The following is a 19,840-nucleotide window of genomic DNA, read 5'->3' on the forward strand; positions in this document are numbered from 1 at the left end:
CAACAATTGACAGTAGCTTCCGACTCCATCCGCCAATTATAGTTCTGGCTTAAGTCAAAGAGTGATGTTTTTGAGAAGAGATCACAGAAGTAACCTGTACTATGCTCACTCTCTTCTATGCGAAATGATGAGAATTTCATTTGTTTTATTTTAAATAGATAAACAAGAGCACTTTGTCCCAATCAAAGGAACATAGTTATAAGATTCCATTGAAAATCGCTAGTAAACTACTAGTAGTACTTTGCCACCTCCCAAAGGAACAGGGCTATAGAATTCATAGAACTTCACTAGCCGCATCCATTTAAATCATTCAGTACCCAAAGTTTCCATCACAAGATTGTACTAGATTTTCACAAATTTGCCTCGTCGCTGAACACTTTTTCCCTATGCAAAACAACAAAAACAATTGTCAAAAAAATCATCATGATGACTTTAGCTTTGTAGCTGCACTAAACTTGAATAAAGAAACCGCAAAACGGAAAAAGCCTTAAAAATAAAAGTTTACTAACTAATTAAATTTAAGAAAATTCTATTCTTTTTATATCATTTCTAAAAACTCTATTATTCTTTTGTTACAAAAATACATTTTTCAAAAGGTAAGTTATTCCATACTCTTTCCAAATTAACTGTTATTTAAACCGAAAGCTTCTTGATATTTGATACTTCTCCATGCTCAGGATGGACATTCTACAAAAACATTTATCTAAAATCCGCGTCCCCAGCGATAACCAAAGTATTTACAAAGACGAATGTGTCTATTCGTATGATAATCCGGAATCCACCACCGGTCTTTATGTTAATCTAACCTCGTTCCTCAGTTTTGGTGAGGATTTTATTAAACCCTACTCCAACAAAACCGGCAATCCCGTCTTCTTGCACATCCAAAGGGAAAAGACAAAAATTGTCGAAAGCGACAATGAAAAAACCGATGTGTCGGCCGGACCCGAGCGTAAAATAACACGTCTGGCAATTGGCGTCGAAGGTGGCGCCGACTTAAAGAGCCAAAAGTATTCCTATAAGGACACATATCAAATTGTAGTCGTTCCCGAAATGACCAAAATCCCATATCCAAATGTTGATTTGCCACTCATAGTTCAGCAGTCAGTCGAAGCTCTGCTAGCTGCCGAATCGGCTATAGCCAAGCTAGAGAAACAAGCAATGACTGGAACATGGGATGGCGAAGTGCGTCAAGTGTCCAAGTATTCTAATGATTTAAAGCAGTTGTCTAATGGCAAAAAGATCCCACCCACAGGGTGGAAATGCGAAAAATGTGATCTCACGAACAACCTTTGGTTGAATCTCACCGATGGGTCAATCTTGTGTGGGCGGAAGTTCTTCGATGGGTCGGGAGGTAATGATCACGCTGTAGAGTATTACAAGCAAACTAGCTTCCCGTTGGCTGTTAAGCTTGGCACCATTACTGCCGATGGCAAAGCAGACGTATTCAGTTATCCTGAAGACGATATGGTCATTGATCCAAAGCTTAATGAGCATCTTGGTCATTTCGGTATTAACATGACTGCCATGCAAAAGAGCGAAAAGTCCATGATTGAGTTGGAGCTTGACATAAACCAACGCATTGGGGAATGGAGTCAACTGTGTGAGAGCGAAAGCGAGCTGACACCCTTAGCTGGCCCTGGACTAACTGGAATGCGCAATTTGGGAAATTCCTGCTATTTGAACAGCGTTATGCAGGTTTGTAGATTTGTTGGTCAATTGGTTTTAAATGCAAATACAAAAAACTTTATTTCATCTTTTGCCCAACGTTTTGTCGCTATTCACAACTTCTTCAGGGGTTTTTATGATCTTTAATTTAGCATTATGAAAATTTTTTTTTTTTGTTAATTTTTAAAACTTACATGTTGTTTTTTTGTTGTATTTTACATGTTTTTTTTTTGTTTTGTTTTTTAACTTTTGTTTTTATTTAGTTTGAAAAAAAGGAAGAAGAAAGAAAAGAAAAATATTACTATTTAATAAACTAACGGCCAATTTCTTCACATAAGTCCTAAGTCAGCTTAGTACCCGGTCTAGCTAGATCAGGTCCTAGCACTAGTACTCGGTCCTAAGGAAAAGTTAGGACCTGAGCATTTCTTCACATTTATAGGACCTGATCTAAGTTCACAACGCGGTCCTAAGAATTAATACGTATAAAACTGGTCTAACTGTCATTCTGACAATATTTTGATGTTTGAATGAATTAATTTTGATATTTAAGGGAAGTTTGCAAAATAAATATAGACAAAAAGTAAAAAAAATAATAAAAAGATTATTGAACAATAAAAAAAAATGTGGTGAAACTTTACAAGAAGTCAACAGGAAAAGAAATTCGATTTGCTTATCAAAAAATGTCACAGTCAAGAATTAATTCATGAGTGCTGAATTGTATGATCTGGTAAATGTAGGAAATGCTGAGATACAGGATACCAAAACCGACGAAGGTGTAATTAAATACTCGAGGTATAAACGGATCCCTAACCTTAATGCAACAGTTTCGGACAGACATTTGTAACTTCATATGTATGTAAAAAATATATGTTAACAAAAAGAATAATTTAAAAAAAAATGCAGTCCAGTTATAGTCTTTTTTTTTACTAATATCCGACTTTTAGAAAGATCGGAGAAAGTCCCTATACTTTTTTGGTACTTGTACCTACATCAAGTAGGTAAATTGTAAATTAAAAAAAAAAATCATTTAAATCAACAAAAACGCACTTTTCAAGAGAAACAACAAGAAATTAAAAAAATCTGTCAGATATCTTTTAAAAAGACTGAAATCCATTGCTTTTATTTAAGTACTAACCGCTAGACTACCGATTTTTAGGTCCTAACTTATACCGAGTCCTAACTATAACTAATAATACTCGGTACCAATTTGACAGTTCTAAGGCTTAGTACTTTTGTGAAGAAATCACTTGGTACCAATTTGAGTACTAACGATTGGTATAATAACCAGGTACTACCTAATGAGGACCTAGCTAGGACCAAGTCGTAACTAGTACTCGATCCTAAATTGACAGTTCTAGGGCTTAGTACTTGAGTGAAGAAATGAGTTGATACCGATTTGAGTACTAACTTTAGGACTAGGACCGGTGCTAACGCTAGGACTCTGTGAAGAAATTGGCCGTAACATAAAAAAAAAAAAAAACAAGGGACTAAATAAATTAAAAAGACGAACATAAGTTTTCTGCCCAGAACACAAAAATTTTCCAGACCGTTTGGGGTGCTGATTCCGAAAACAACATGAGGTTTTTTAGCAGCTCTAGTTTTTAAATTATTCATACATGAAAAGTCATAGAAATACAATTTTCATTTTGTTAAATTTTTTTTTTGAATTTTTATATTACTTACTGAACCGAAATACATTACATCCGAAATAAATTTTTCCAGAAAACTTTAAAAACGCTTGTGATAATAAAATTTAAAAAAAAATAGTATGAAATTACCCTCAAAATGTAAAAAATTAAAATATCAGGTCCTAGAAAGCAACCAGTGTAATTTGTAGGCTTAGTGGACCCAAATACATAAGGTTCGATAAAAAATTTTCTGGAAAATGTTAAACAGTTTAAATAAGCATAACTTTAAAATTAGTACGAAATTAACCCAAAAAATTGGAAAACTAAAATATTTCAAAAAATAGAAATGAATGAATGTGATTTTTGGATTTACTGACCCCCAAGGACATTCATTTTAATATAATTTTTTCTGGAAAATTTTATAAACCTTCAAAATAAGGAAAACTTAAAAATTAATATGAATAGTCCCCCAAATATGAAAAGTTAAGTATTTCAATAACTAGAGCAGCTAGAAGGAAACCAATATGATTTTTGAGCTTACTGAACCCAAATCTGTTTGATATAAATCTTTTTTGAAAATTTTAAAAAGTTGAAAATTGTTGGCCAGTGATCACGGTACTTACATATTTTATTGCTAATGCGTAGCTTACAATGGTGTTTTCTCGATCTTCTTGTGTGTTCATCGTTCTTCTTCTTAGTTTTTGTTGTATGTGCAAGCTTTCAAGAGTATACCTCGTCGTCGTTCTCTTCTCGTTGTCGAGTACTCTTACATCATCAAAATTAGGTATATGACCGCTCAATTATATTTGTGATCATCAACAGGCCGATATGGTTTCTTCATTTTTATGTCCGCTTTGTGCTTCGTCATTCTTATACCTAGTTGTCTTTTTGTTGTTCCGATGTAAGACAAATTGCACTTCTCCTCTTCTGTCCCCCCGCAGCATACTTTATAAACAACGTTGTGTTGTTGATTCTTTTCAATCGGAGCTTTGGTATTCGTGAAAATGTTCCTGAGTGTGGCATTTGACTTATATGCGTATAATGCGCTTTCTTGTTTAGTGATTGACTGTAAGCTTCTAGCGCCTGTTAACTTTGGAATATAGCGCATGTGAAGTACCTGATTATGCTGTTGTTGTTTTATTTATCGGGTTTGTTGTTTGATTTATTTTGTTTTAGATTAGGTTGTTTATTATAAAGTTTGGATTCATTTGGAGAATGGTTTTGATTTTGTTTATGTTGTCTTCTTTGAATTGAACGTCGCTTATATCAAGTATTTTGTTTATGAAATTTGTTGCTAAGTTAATTTTTTGTGAATTAGGTTGTGTTGATAAGTAATTGATCATTCTTCCTGACGATGTAGGTTTTGAATACCAATTAAATAAGATTTTATTATTAATTCGGTGCTTTTTTTACGTCTGAGTAGGGTAGGCTTTTGTTTTGTTCCATTTCTATTGTAAATTGCATTTTTGTGTGATAATTGTTGACTGTATTTAGTATTGTTTCTTTATCTTTTTCTTTTGCAGGTTCTATTTACCATTCCAGATTTCATTAGTCGCTTTGTCGATGGAGCATCATCGTATTTCGATGCATTTCCTCAGGATCCAGCCAACGATTTTAATATTCAAACTGCCAAACTGGGAACAGGCCTTTGGAATGGCAAATACAGTTCAATAGCAGAGAACACACTGGACACCGAATCAACTGGAATTTCGCCAGCGATGTTTAAAAACATCATCGGAAAGAATCATCCAGAATTCAGCACAAAGCAACAACAAGATGCGTGTGAATTCTTTCTTTATTTCCTGAATTTATTGGAACGCAACAGCCGTGGTGGAGCCCATCCAAATCCATCAGATTCGTTAGTGTTCTCTGTGGAAGATCGATTTGAGTGTGGAGAAAGCAAAAAAGTTAAATATACCAAACGTGAGGAATTTTGCCTGCCACTGGTGATTCCTCTATCGGCAGCAACAAATCAGGAAGAAGTTCAGGAATACCAGGAGAAGCTGGCTGCAAGTGGAAAACCAAACACTGGTGAGAATGTTGTCCGTCCCAAAATATCACTGCAAGCGTGTCTGGATAACTTTTTCCAAACTGAAGAAATCGAACAATTCTTCAGTTCGGCTATCAATGGTATGACCACTGCCAAGAAGACTACACGATTGGCTTCGATGCCTGATTATATGATGTTGCATTTGAAGAAGTTTACACTTCGTGAGGATTGGGTGCCAATCAAGTTGGATGTGTCAGTCGATATGCCAGCTGAAATTGATCTATCCAACATGCGTTCGAGTGGGTTGCAACCGAATGAAGAAACACTTCCAAATACTGTCGAGCAAGCACCAGAGGTCAAATTCGACGAGGCAGTGATGAGTGAACTCTTAGTAATGGGATTCCCTGAAGAAGCATGCAAACGAGCTATTTTCAATACCAAAAATGCCGGTTTGGATGTGGCCACCCAATGGATAATGGAACATATTTGTGATGCTGATTTTGCGGCCCCATTTGTTGTACCCGGTTTGGGTAAGGCCAAGACTTTCCAACCGAATGAAGAAAGCCTTGCGATGCTCATGAGCATGGGATTCGATCAGAAACAAGCCACTGCAGCATTAAAAGCGACAGATAATAACATTGAACGAGCAACTGATTGGATATTTTCTCACACTGATTCATTAGATAGTTTGCCCATGGACACGGAGGAGGAAGATGGCGGTGCCGCATCGGCTGCTGCTTCTAATACAAAGAATTATCGAGATGGAAATGGTAAATACTCGTTGGTTGCTTTTATTTCGCATATGGGTACTTCGTCACAGGTTGGACATTATGTTTGTCACATTAAAAAGGACGATCAATGGGTTATCTTTAATGACAGCAAGGTTGCAGCCTCACAGAATCCACCAAAGGATTTGGGTTACTTGTATTTATATAAACGACAGAATTAATAATTTGATTTTTTGTTTATAATTTAACTTGCCTATTGCTGCACTCATTTATTAAATATTCGCGCCGTGAAATACAAAAATTAATGAGAAATTCATTTAAAATGTTTTTTTTTCTTCTTTGTATTTGCATTTCGATTTGGATTTTATCGTAGTAAGTTTCATTATTGCAAAAAAAAAAATTGTAAAACAAAAATATAAAGAATAAATCAGCATTTAAAAAAGAAAAAAAATACCAACGTTGTTTTTTTCATATTAAGCTTTTCTGCCTTTTACTTTGTCCAAGTCGGAGAGACGGAATTTGTTAGTTGCCCATATAAATTCAACAGCTAACGGCACAAGAGCTTCCATTCATTTATCGACTTACTGAATTATGTGCTGGTAATAAAATAGGTGTGACTGTACTTTGCCAGGTGGTTGGTGCTCTCTGACCTTTCTGTGGAATCCATAGACAAGTCGACTCAGATTATGAAAACCGAATCGGAGATAATTCTCCCCTCTGAAGGATACCTCTTTAGGGCCGTATAGCATAACCTGTTGGAGGGAGTATTACAATAATTTTCTAAATAAAATATGAATTTAAATTTAATAGTTTATTGTGTTATGCAGGACAAAAAAATACATTTTCATTTTTTTTTAAAGAAGCTTAATTATATAATTTTTAGTTATGCTGATTTTGATTGATAAACTTGTGTATTTCTCACAAGAAAATTAAGTTAATTTGTCTTTGATTTCCTATCAAGCAAATCTCTAATAATACTCTCAATCTTATTGCCAAAAGATTCAAAGGAAAATTTCTGCTGAACTCGTTTGCGGCCCATTTCACCCATTCGTTCGCAAAGCTGTTGATCCTTAAAAAGACTGCACATAGCTTTGGAGAATTGTTGGGAATCCTTTTCACATAAAATGCCTGTTGAATTGTGTACAATAGTTTCTGTTGGTCCACCACTATTTAGTGCTATAACTGGCTTTGACATGTACATTCCTTCGAGTGGTACAATTCCGAAATGTTCATTTTCCGGTGTATACAGAAGGCATTGAGTCTTTTGCAGCAAAGCAATCTTTTCAATGTCCGATGGAGATTTAAGTAAAATCACCTTATTTTGTAATTCCAATTTGGCCACGGTATCAACAAGTTCATCATAAGTCACCATGTTTTCGGTGCATAGTAAATCATATCCACCGGCAATTACCAAACGGCATCTTTGCCAGTCGTTGCGCGAGAGGGATTTCTCGAGCAGCTTGAAGGAATGCAAAGCTAATTCGTGATTCTTCTTACGTTCATAACGATTAATAGACAAATACATAAATGCATCCGATGGAATGTCAAGGGAATCCTTATTTTTAGATTCAATCTTCATCTTGTCAAAGAAATTTGTATTAAGCGATGGATAAAGAACATCTGGAATCACATCTAATCGCTTAAAGGTTTCGCGGAATATACGCAGAGTGAATTTGCTGTTAACCAAAATAGAGTCAGCCAAACCGGTTGTGTATTCTTCTAAATAATTAATTGGAGCACGATATACTGACTTAAGATATCCTTCGGGAGCACTCAACAATTGATCGGGAAAGTGACAATAGAAGACAATTTTTGGATTGTGTTTGGCTAGTCTTAGAATTGGTATTCCAATTGAAATTTGGTCACAGAATATGATATCGATTTTTTCTCTGCGCGACAAGCACAAGGAGGCATAGAATGCAGCGTAAAGCATGCGGAAATACGCACAAAATGCATAGAAACGCCCGAATATCTTTCGGGGTAGCCAGTCGCCGACAGATTGAACGAAGAGAGTTCCGTCACGAGTTTCGTCAAAGCAATGCGTTGGGTCATGGTGATTGGTAAGGAAACTAACTTTATGGCCTTTTTGGTGAAGAGCTAAGGCTGCGTCAACGACTAGCCTTTCAGCTCCTCCTATACCCAGATCGGGATGTAAAAATAAAACACGTACCATGGCGAGTTGATTATCTGAAATAAGATATCATAGATCGGTTGCAAAATAGTGTTGCGGTTAGGGAATGTTTTTTTTTTTCCTTACTTGAATGAGTGTCATTCAATGGGTGGTGTTTAAAACTTGGTATTTATTTATTTTTGTTTTATTTTTTCAATTTATTTGCAGCAGTTTTAAGTATTTGAATTAAAAAAACTCAAATTGGAATTTATTCTTTTGTGAATTTTGTAAACACAGAACGGTCACGGTTTGATCTGCTGACAGGCAGACAGCGCATCAATTTCGAGACTCGATGTATCATCACACAAAAGAATGAAATAGTTCAGCAAAGTATATTTCCATTTAATTAGAAGTTTGATCTGATGTCGAATTTCTTTAAAAAATCAAGAGTCTGCTTTAGGTGTATGGTGTTTTCTTGTTTGATGGAACATAAATGGTGCCTTTTCACGAGTCGTGTGGCAAATTGTGCTGCTAAAACCAACTCGTATGAAGCCGCAGATCACTCTTAATTTTTGCTGACATTTGTACCTTCGTTTTTTCTTCAAATGCTTCCGTACCCTAATTTGTAAGGGCCATATTATACACTAGTTTAAAAAATACATCTGGATGTAAAATTGTCAAAAAATGTCAAAAATAAATCTAAAAATTACTATTTTTTCTGTGTGTGGGATAACGAAAAACGGCTAGTGAAAATTATGGATTTGGATTTATTTTTCAAATTTCAATTTCCATACATCCATGTAGGTATTTTTTAAACTTGTGAATAATATGGTCGTAAATAAAGCAAATTTTTTTCGAATTCAAAATTAACGAGTTAAAAAGCATGATTTTGATCAAAATTTCTTTTATTTTGATGCGCTAAAATGGATTTTAAAATCACTTGGGCATATTCACAGACAGTTTCTCAGCTGCTTCTAAGAAAGACTAGAGTTTATTCTTTACAATAAACATTGGATAAACCCCAGTCAAATATAAAATGGAGTCTAAAAACGACTATGAATATGCCCCATTAAAAAATTGTTTTGCCACAGGATTAAAAAAATTGCAGCTTTTTAAAATATCTGGAAACTTTATGAATTTTTATAAATCTCCTCAAGTACATCCCTGGCGTATTTTTTTTTCTCACTGAACACTTTCATTTCCTCGCTGTCACTTAACATTTGACGTAAAAAAATATAAAACTCAACAAAAAAATAATAAATAAATAAAACTAAACAAAAAATTTATAATTACGCAGATTACGCTTATAAAATTGTCCGTAAAAGTTCTAAAACTTGTAAAAATAATGTCCTTGGTTGCATATGCTTCAAGTAGTGGTGATGAAAGTACTGATACTGAAGATAACGAACCATCGCCACCATCACCTACTAAAAAAGAACCCGTGCTCAATGGTCACATTAGCGACGAAGATGAAGACATACCTGTTATAACCGAACCTTCTCCATTTAAATCTTTTCTAAATCTTCCAGCACCGAAATCTGTCGTAGATACTGATACCATTCACTCTCTCTTTGAAAAACTACCTGAACCCAAAACAAAAATCGATGTAATTGAAGAGGAAGACGATGAATTTCTTCGCAAAAAAGCAACTCCTCTGGAAACTACTCCAAAACCAAAAGTTCCTCCGCCATCGAAGAATTTAGTTCGCATAACAATACCATCACTGAAAGACTTTGATGACGTGGAAGCAAAGAAAGAAAAGCCTACGGATGTGCCCATTAAACAGTCTGGGTTTTCTAGTCTCATCAGCATTCTTCCAACTCCCAAATCCGAACAGAGTTTTGTCAAACCAAAGCCATCTGAAAATGAGACTCCAAGTAAACAACCATCCAAGCCAATGGCATTTGTTCCCGATGCCGTAAAGAACCGTCGACCTGCTCACAACACGGAGAATGTTGATAGAACAGTGTCAACCAAAAAGCATGGCCCAAAGCCAAAGCCTAAAGTCTCTTTGGTGAGTGTGAGTGACAGCGAAGGTTCAGACAATGAAGGTGGTGATTTCTTCTCCCTCACCAATGACGACAAACTACCTGAAGTTAGCAAGGACGAGATTGCTGCCATGGTGTCTAAGAAAGCCGCTGAAATGGCAAAAAGTTCATCGAAATTCCTTGCCATTACTCAAACCAATGAACCGCAATTGGACGAAATACCCCAAGAAGATCTATCTGCTGGTAGTAGCAAACAGACGCTTGACAACGAGGCCATTCAAGCACTCATGGGCAGCCAAGCGAAACGTCTTAAAATGGATGATATTCAAATCATCGATATTGTCCCCGATCAAGTACAACCCAATAAAGACGAATGGCTACGAACTGCCCTGGCGTCAGCAACAACCTATCAACCCACCGGTGTGCTGACAGACGAAGAACCTGCCGCAGGCACTCGAAGGAAACATCAAATTACCTATTTGGCTCATAAGGCAAAGGCAAATGAAGCCGAATTGCAGGCAATGTGGTCTGCAAATCGTCAAAACAGAAGACAAACACAAAACAAATATGGTTTTTAACGTTTCGCTTTTATTCCTGTAAAGAATTTATGTTTTTTAAAAATTAAATAAAGTTTATGATAAAAATAATTGATAGTTCTTACTTTGTTGCATGCTTACAAAAACATAAATCGTAGTTGAGGGAAGAAGAATCCAAATGGGTATCATAGTTGTGAATATAGAGAGTTCCAGTTGTTGGTATTCAAGTTTTAGGCAAATCATAACTTGAGAAGCAATCTTTAACAATACACCAGCAATATACCATTGATATGAAACTAGTAACTCCTTGAGGCGCTTCAGATTTCTCCATTTGGTAACGATTTTAATGATAACGTAAATGATGAGGATGGCATCGAATAGCCAAAGTGGTATGAATACAATGAACCAGTTCCAATGGGTACGCGGGTCAAGTCTTAAGCAGAGTAAAATAAGGAAAAGTAATATGATAAACCAGGTGAATAGGGCCCGATGGGCCAGAGTCATTTTATTTGTTTATTAATGGTGTTTTTTTTAAAGAATTTACAAAATAGAAAACAAATATTTTTGTGTTGCGATGTTTTTGTTCGGAATTATTTTGACATTTTACACATGACATTTGGGGCTTGACATACAAAAGACTTGTTTGTTTTGTAAATATTTTCGGTCCTTTAAAATAGACTTTAGGCTTTTTTTCAAAGTTGGACCAAACGAATGTGATTTTTTTTTGTGAACTGAACAATGCTCAATGGCCCGTTCCTTTAGAAGTTTACTTAACCAGCGATTTTCAATAAAGTACATTTTCAACGAGATCAATGCTATTCCTATTTTCTTTGGTAGGTGAGCATTAGTAGATTATAGTGGTTGGGGCTAGTTGCACAAAAGGCTATTTTACAGCCCAATTCTGGTTTTTTAAAAAGTCGTTTCTATAAAAAGGTAAAATTTCAGAAGCTAAAAAGCCTAACCACAGTTCAAACGTGGTTCAATCTTGGGTCAAGGTTTAAATTCACCGATTTTCACAGATAACTACTGAAGTAGATATTAAGCTCTGGTTCAAGAATGTACATAGGTATGTAAACATAATATGAACATTCGACTATGCTCTAAATTAGAAAATAAAATTGCTGAACTTTTAAAGTTTTTGACCAACCGCTTTTAAATAAAAAAGATCATTTCCAAGCTTGTTTTGTGTTAGTTTTTCCGATTAGGAAAATTGATTCAGAATCGTTAGGATTGGTCAGTAAAAGGAATCTTAAAACGAGACTCGCATCTAAATGCTCACTCAAACGGGTCTCTGTAAGTCGAATTCCATTTTTAAAGTTGATTTCGAGTGCTCTCCAATTAATATTGTACTTTATTTCTTGCATAAGATGCCCTATTAAACGCAACGAATTTTTGTTCGCAATTCTCAGAAAAAAAATCATACAAAACTGTGTTTTAAAAAAATAAATTCAAAATTTTTTAAACCAACCCAGTTTACTGTTTACCCTATAAATAATAAAATGTAATAGATTATTGTACTAAAGTGATGGCGTGTCACAATTTGACAACTCATATATATTTTTCATGAGCATTTTGTGTAGACGGTCCAACAATTTTTTATTTAATTTTTCTAATATTTGTGGTGTAAAAAGAATATAATTAATAAGCAATAAAAAACCACATCACCGTCTAATTCTTATATTCCAAAATGCTGACCAATTTCGAATCAAAATCAGCCCGTGTTAAGGGTCTATCCTTTCACCCCAAACGCCCATGGATTCTCGTAAGTCTTCACAGCGGAGTCATTCAATTATGGGACTACCGGATGCATACGTTGCTCGAAAAGTTCGACGAACACGATGGCCCCGTCCGAGGAGTTGCCTTCCATTGCCAACAACCATTATTTGTCTCCGGTGGTGACGATTACAAAATCAAAGTCTGGAACTACAAACAACGTAGATGTATTTTCACTCTACTCGCTCATTTAGACTACGTCCGAACTGTGGTATTTCATCATGAATATCCATGGATTCTCAGTGCGTCTGATGATCAAACTATTCGTATTTGGAATTGGCAATCTCGCAACTGCATTTGTGTCCTCACCGGACACAATCATTATGTAATGTGTGCTCAATTCCATCCCAGCGAGGATCAAATTGTGTCGGCTTCCCTCGATCAAACTGTTCGGGTTTGGGATATTTCTGGTTTGCGTAAGAAGAATGTTGCCCCCGGACCTGGGGGATTGGATGATCATTTGAAAAATCATCCTGGAGCTACCGATTTGTTTGGCCAAGCTGATGCAGTGGTCAAACATGTTTTGGAGGGACACGATCGTGGTGTAAATTGGGCTAGTTTCCATCCGACTTTGCCACTGATTGTTTCGGGAGCTGATGATCGTCAAGTTAAGTTGTGGCGAATGAATGAATATAAAGCTTGGGAGGTGGACACTTGCCGTGGACATTACAATAATGTTTCATGTGTCTTGTTCCATCCCCGTCAAGACTTGATCATTTCGAACAGTGAAGATAAGAGTATTCGAGTATGGGACATGACGAAGCGACAATGTTTGTACACATTCCGAAGGGATGGCGAGCGTTTCTGGATATTGACTGCACATCCAACTCTCAATTTATTCGCAGCTGGCCATGACGGAGGTATGACTAATATTCTTGGTTATTTTAAGTATTTTTTACTATTTGTTTTTTGTATTTCGATAATAACTTATTAATGAAAGGTAATCATTCACAACGTTTCGATTAAGATTGTAGGCTTTTTCAGAGGCACTTTTTTATTAAACAGAAACAAAAAAAAAAAAAACAGATTGCAAACTTTGTTACATTGGTTCAACAAAACAACTATTAAAACAACGAATCTCTAACAAAAAATCGGACATAAAAACAAAAAGTTCACATAAAATAGCTCTTGTTAGCATAGAAAATAACAATAAACCGGATTTCGAAAACACAAAAATTCTTCAAACTGAAAAACATATTTCAAAAAGCTATACCTTAGGAACACTACACATCCTAAATAATAAAAACAACATGAACCGAAAGCAGGACACGCAGTGTATTTCATCAGTTTACTGCTCACTAGTCAACTAGAGTTTTTTTTTTCACATAATACCTTTGCCTTTCTTTTTTTTTTTGTTTAATAAAAAAGTCCGTCTGAAAAAGACTAGACTTAATCGAAACGTTGGGAAATGTAATGATTAGGTACACAGCCACACAAAAAAAAATAAAACTTCTGACCTGGGGTTGCGACTTGGTTTTTCATATAGTTTTTGGGTCGCTGAAACCTCAAAAAATGTCACGAAAAAAAAATATTTTTTTCTCTGGTCTGGATGTGCGAACATGTTAATCATATAGTTTTTAAATCGCTGAATCCAGATTTGAAGTCAATTTCGCTCTATCACGTCAGGTGATACGGCAAAATAGACTTCGGATTCGGTTTTAGCAACCCAACAACTATATGAAAAACTTAGTCGCAACCCCAGATAAGAAATTTTGTTTTTTTGGTTTTGACATTTTTTTGAGGATATCTCAGAAACCTGAAATGATAGGGCAAAATTGACTTCGAATCTAGATTCAGCGGTCCAAAAACTATAATGATTAACATATTCGCATATCCAGATCAGGGAAAAAATTTTTTTGTTATCGTGACATTTTTTGAGGTTATCTCGAAAACCTGACGTGATGGGGCAAAACGGACTTCGGATTCGGTTTCAGCGACCCAAAAACTATATGGAAAACCTAGTCGCAACCCCAGGTCAAAACTTTTATATTTTTTTGTGTGGCTGTGTTATCTTTCGTTAAGTACCTGGGTGACCGAAATTTTATGGGTGTCTATAAATGTTATATTTTTTTTTGCGGCATTATAAGGTTAAGTGGGTTACAAAAAGCAGTTTCCAATTTATAATCCAGTTTTACTCAGATTTTGAAACGAAGTTTTTCTTTTATTATTCCTAAAGCCTTAACTACATTGCCAACTTTTTGCAAAATTAAAAATGTGAAAATATTTTGTTTCTCGCTAGGGCAATTTGTTTGTAAAAAAAATACAAATTGTTTTTTAGACTAAGAAATAAGATTTTTGCATTATTTTTGTAATTTTTGAAATACTATTTGTATCCCCGTTTCTGTTTTATTTTGTCTCAGTTACTTATATTTTTTAATCTCTTAGACCTTAGAGAAACAACCCCTCAAATTTTTATTCAAATCGGCGAATCCGCTTCCGCCGAAAAAATACTTCCAAAATTTTGTATTGGCCTAGCCTGAAAGAAAATAACCCTCAAAATTTCATTAAAATCCCGAAAGCCGTTACCGAAAAAGCTTATTTATAAGAAAATTGGGCGTCGCAATTGGCGGATTTTTCTAAAAAATAATTCCAAAATATTTAACTCCCCTAGAGAAACAAACATTCTTCTAAAAGTACTTTCAAAATATTTAACTTGCCTTGGGAAACAAAACCTTAAAATTTTATCGAAATCTTTACAGGCGTTACCGAAAAAAACTTATAAATGAGAAAAATGGCCGTGGCAGTGGGCTGAGTTTTATAAAAGTGTTTTCAACATTTTTTACTCGCTTAGAAAAACGAACCCTGAAAATTTCATCGAAATCGTTAGAGCCGTTTTCGAGAAACCAATTTTATATAATATATACAGGGTGTCCCAAAAGTAATGGATCACACGAAGTATGCTGATAGGCCAACCTTAGGGCTCTCAGAATTTGGTAACTTGTTAATCTTAAATCTTTACGGTTTTCGATTCAATGCAGTTTTTGTGAAATTACGATAAATCACGACTTTGCAACAGTATTTTGCTTCCTCCGCTCATAATTGGTTTTTGTTTTTTACAATTCTTTCACTTAAACATTGCCTAATAATAAGAAATAATTAATTAATCAAAATATTTTTTATTTCATTCGACATTTTGCTGCAAATGAATTAACAGTTCCATGTTGTATGAAAACACAATTTCTCACTTTTATTTCAGAGCAACACCCTGAAAAAAATTTGTGTAGTGTGACACTGGTTTATTATTTTGAAAACTTGCCGTGTTATTGCAGTTTTCAAAAATGCATAAAAGTTTCCAAAGTTAAAGTTAGAACTAGAGATATTACAATTTAAAAGCAACAAAACAGGGTCTTTCAGAGAAAAATAAACAAATTTTCTCGACTGTTGTTTGTTTATTTATTTTTGAATAAAAGCCTCGATTTTTGTTTGTTATTTTGCTCTGAAAACCTCTGTTTTTTTGCATTCAAATTGTAATATCTTTTGTTCTAATTTCATCTTTGGAAACTTTTATACATATTTGAAATCTGCAATAACACGGCAAGTTTTCAAAATAATAAACCAGGGTCACACCATAAAAATTTTGTTCAGGGTGTTGCTCTGAAATAAAAGTGAGAAATTGAGTTTTCATAAAACATGGAACTGTTAATTCATTTGCAGCAAAATGTCGAATGAAATAAAAAATATTTTAATTAATCAATTATTTCTTATTATTAGGCAATGTTTAAGTTAAAGAATTGTAAAAAACAAAAATCAATTATGAGCGGAGGAAGCAAAATACTGTTGCAAAGTCGTGATTTATCGAAATTTCACAAAAACTGCATTAAATCGAAAACCGTAAAGATTTGGGATGAACAAGTTACCAAATTTTGAGAGCCCTAAAGTTGGCCTATCAGCATATTTCATTTGATCCATTACTTTTGGGACACCCTGTATATGTATTAATATATAAACAATTTTATCTCATTTAAAGTTATTAGATTAGATTAGGTAGATAGACAGATTGGGACCAAAACAGCCGAATAAGAGAAATCTTAAAATTTGAAATATACAATTATAATTGGTCAAAACAAACTCATAATACAATATTTTTTTTTCTTTTTATTCGACAGGAATGGTTGTATTCAAATTGGAAAGGGAACGTCCAGCCTATGCAGTCCACGGAAACATCTTATACTACGTCAAGGAGCGATTCCTTCGTAAATTAGACTTTACAACAACCAAGGACACTGTTGTCATGCAATTGCGTGGAGGTGGCAAATCTCCAGTACACAGCATGTCTTACAACCCAGCCCTAAATGCCGTACTCCTGTGCACCCGAACAAACAATTTGGAGAACAGTACATACGATCTATGCCAAATTCCCAAAGAATCCGAATCGACTTCTCAAAGCGAAACCGAGAGCAAACGCTCGTCAGGTATTACAGCTATTTGGGTGGCTCGCAATAGATTTGCCGTCTTGGATCGCAATAGTCAGTTGGTGATTAAAAACTTCAAGAACGAAGTGACTAAGAAGATTCCAACTTTCTGTGAAGAGATCTTCTATGCTGGCACTGGAATGTTGCTGATTCGTGATCCAGAATACGTTACTTTGTATGAAGTACAACGTTTGGTTTCAGTTGGATGCATTAAATTGGCTAAATGCCGTTATGTTGTTTGGTCTGGTGACATGTCACTGGTTGCATTGCTATGTAAGCATTCGGTGACGATCTGCGATCGTCGCTTGCAATACTTGTGTACTATTCAAGAGAATACTCGTGTAAAGTCGGGAGCTTGGGATGACTCTGGGGTCTTTATATACACCACTAGCAATCACATCAAGTATGCAATTACCAATGGTGATCATGGCATTATCCGGACACTCGATTTACCAATCTACATTACTCGTGTGAAGGGAAATCAAGTCTTCTGTTTGGATCGGGAGTGTCGTACACGAGTTTTGCACATTGATCCAACAGAGTATAAATTCAAGTTGGCTCTAATCAATCGCAAATACGATGAAGTTCTTCATATGGTTCGGAATGCTCGCCTGGTTGGACAGAGTATTATTGCTTATTTGCAAAAGAAGGGATATCCCGAGGTGGCTTTGCATTTTGTCAAAGATGAAAAGACCCGCTTTGGTCTTGCTCTAGAATGTGGCAATATTGAAAATGCCTTAGAAGCTGCGAAGGCTTTAGACGATAAGGACTGCTGGGATAGGTTGGGTCAAGCTGCTCTTTTGCAAGGTAATCATCAAGTTGTAGAGATGTGTTATCAACGAACAAAGAACTTTGATAAACTCTCATTCCTGTATTTGATCACTGGAAATCTTGAAAAACTTAAGAAGATGAATAAAATTGCTGAGATCCGTAAAGATGTATCTGCTCAGTATCAGGGAGCACTTTTACTTGGTGATGTTCAAGAGAGAGTGAATATCTTAAAGAATTGTGGCCAAATGTCTTTGGCATATCTGACTGCAGCTACTCACGGTCTTGATGACCAGGCTGATGTCATCAAGGAAACCATCACAAAAGAAGGAAACGCTCTTCCAGAGGTGAATGATAATGCTGTTTTGTTGAAGCCGCCAGTGCCAATTCAACAGGTAGAAAGTAACTGGCCATTGTTAACGGTTTCAAAGGGCTTCTTCGAGGGAGCAATGTTAGCCAGAGGTGGAGCGTCAAATGTACGACAAGCTTTGAATATCAGTGAAACAGCTGCTGTTGTTGAGGATGCTGGTGGTGATGGCTGGGGAGCTGATGCTGATTTGGGTCTAGATGAACAAGATGATGAAATGCACGATGCTTTGGATAATGAAGAAGTTGGCGATACCGAAGGAGCTGGTTGGGATGTTGGTGACGATGATTTGGTTGTTCCCGAAGAATTAGCCCAGAGAATCAAAACGAGTGCCAATGATGGTGGTAGTTATTACGCTGCTCCCAACAAAGGATTGTCTCCACCACAACACTGGGCCAATAATTCTTCACTTGTTTTGGATCACATTAAAGCCGGATCATTTGAGAGTGCATTCAGATTGCTAAACGATCAAATAGGAGTTGTCAATTTTAAGCCTTTCAAGACTCTCTTTTTGCATAACTTTATTGGTTCAGCGGCTAGCTTTAAAGCAATGCCCAATGTCAAGTCCCTCAAAGCATACCCGCTGCGTAATTACACAGAAACAAATCCCAAAAATGGCAGACCTGCACTCGGTATAAAACTTAATGACTTAGTTCAACGTCTGCAAGCTGGATATCAACTAACTACCACTGGCAAATTCACAGAAGCCATTGAAAAATTCCATTCAATCTTGATAAGCATTCCATTGCTGGTTGTGGAAACAAAGCAAGATATTGCCGAAGCACAACAATTGCTTAAAATCTGCTCGGAATATATTTTGGGTTTGAAACTCGAAACCGAACGCAAAGGACTTCCTAAATCTACTCTGGACGAACAGAAACGTCTATGCGAAATGGCGGCTTACTTTACACATTGTAAATTACAACCTGTTCATCAGATTCTAACTCTTCGAACGGCCTTGAATATGTTCTTCAAGCTGAAAAATTACAAAACAGCATCATCGTTTGCCAGACGACTTTTAGAATTGGGTCCACGGCCAGAGGTGGCTCAGCAAGTACGTAAAATCCTACAAGCATGCGAAGTTAATCCTGTGGATGAACATGCTTTGCAATATGAAGAATTCAATCCGTTTAATATTTGCGGCATCAGTTATAAGCCCATTTACAGAGGAAAACCTGAAGTAACATGTCCGTTCTGTGGAGCTTCGTATGATCCACAACACAAAGGAAGTTTGTGTAATGTGTGTGAAGTTAGTGAAATTGGAAAGGATTCAATCGGATTGAGAATATCTAATCTGCAATTCCGTTAAAATTCTATTTTCATATTGATTGAATATTTTTTTTTTGAAATTTTTGTTCGTCTAATCTTATAACCAATATTGTATCCAATGCATTATATAAAATAAATTTAGTTATCTTAGAAATCTTTATAATAGATTTTTGCCTTTAAATTAATTTTTTTCTTATTTTAACTCTTGTACTTATTTTGGTTTAGCAAATGATGGAAACAACTAATTTTTTTGGGACGATTTTACCACTATCCCAAAAAATTAAAGGAAAAAATATAATTGTGATTTTTTTTCCTACTGATTTAAAATGGACTTTTTCTGAATAAAAATAATTGTGTTTTTGTTCCATAAAAATGGGAATGGAAAAATGGAGCTTTAATTTGTTTATTGACTCTTTATCGACAATTTTGTTATAGGCTGAGAGAGCAATCATAGAATTGAAAACCTTAACTTTATTTCAATACGACAATTTTTTACCGAGATACATTCTTTCTAAAATCACATTTGCTTTGTTCCTTTAATTTTTTGGACGAGTAGGTATATTAATGAAATGAAATTTTTCGATGGTTTTCAACTTTGTTCAAAGC

At 35.4% G+C, this 19,840-nt stretch overlaps 5 protein-coding genes across 6 annotated transcripts; 3 read left to right on the forward strand and 2 right to left on the reverse strand.

Annotated features, from left to right (window-relative positions):
• The first annotated feature begins 417 nt into the window (after positions 1–417).
• On the forward strand, positions 418–6,458 carry LOC129909781 (ubiquitin carboxyl-terminal hydrolase 5). 2 transcript variants are annotated; one of them, XM_055986854.1, is made up of 3 exons: positions 418–596; positions 678–1,695; positions 4,817–6,458. In XM_055986854.1, the coding sequence occupies exons 2-3, from the start codon at positions 679–681 to the stop codon at positions 6,230–6,232; spliced, it is 2,433 nt and encodes an 810-aa protein (XP_055842829.1). In that variant the 5' UTR covers positions 418–596; position 678; the 3' UTR covers positions 6,233–6,458. The 2 variants fall into 2 exon arrangements, with proteins under 2 accessions (XP_055842829.1, XP_055842828.1); XM_055986853.1 differs by lacking the exon at positions 418–596 and having other exon boundaries at positions 670–1,695.
• A 349-nt stretch (positions 6,459–6,807) lies between these two features.
• LOC129909782 (alpha-1,3/1,6-mannosyltransferase ALG2) lies at positions 6,808–8,457 on the reverse strand. The gene is made up of 2 exons (XM_055986856.1): positions 8,269–8,457; positions 6,808–8,198 (listed from the first exon to the last, which is right to left on the reverse strand). The coding sequence occupies exon 2, from the start codon at positions 8,182–8,184 to the stop codon at positions 6,946–6,948; it is 1,239 nt and encodes a 412-aa protein (XP_055842831.1). The 5' UTR covers positions 8,185–8,198; positions 8,269–8,457; the 3' UTR covers positions 6,808–6,945.
• Positions 8,458–9,424: 967 nt separating this feature from the next.
• LOC129911486 (nucleolar protein dao-5) lies at positions 9,425–10,756 on the forward strand. Its single transcript, XM_055989300.1, has one exon. The coding sequence runs from the start codon at positions 9,467–9,469 to the stop codon at positions 10,685–10,687; it is 1,221 nt and encodes a 406-aa protein (XP_055845275.1). The 5' UTR covers positions 9,425–9,466; the 3' UTR covers positions 10,688–10,756.
• LOC129911487 (transmembrane protein 60) lies at positions 10,676–11,263 on the reverse strand. The gene is made up of 2 exons (XM_055989301.1): positions 10,771–11,263; positions 10,676–10,703 (listed from the first exon to the last, which is right to left on the reverse strand). The coding sequence occupies exons 1-2, from the start codon at positions 11,147–11,149 to the stop codon at positions 10,684–10,686; spliced, it is 399 nt and encodes a 132-aa protein (XP_055845276.1). The 5' UTR covers positions 11,150–11,263; the 3' UTR covers positions 10,676–10,683.
• A 928-nt stretch (positions 11,264–12,191) lies between these two features.
• LOC129909947 (coatomer subunit alpha) lies at positions 12,192–19,415 on the forward strand. Its single transcript, XM_055987127.1, has 2 exons — positions 12,192–13,278; positions 16,525–19,415. Exons 1-2 carry the CDS (start codon positions 12,333–12,335, stop codon positions 19,272–19,274), a joined length of 3,696 nt encoding a protein of 1,231 aa, XP_055843102.1. The 5' UTR covers positions 12,192–12,332; the 3' UTR covers positions 19,275–19,415.
• The last annotated feature ends 425 nt before the right edge of the window (positions 19,416–19,840 follow it).

This window comes from Episyrphus balteatus, chromosome 2, assembly GCF_945859705.1.
Source record: "Episyrphus balteatus chromosome 2, idEpiBalt1.1, whole genome shotgun sequence".
Lineage (NCBI taxonomy): Eukaryota > Metazoa > Arthropoda > Insecta > Diptera > Syrphidae > Episyrphus > Episyrphus balteatus.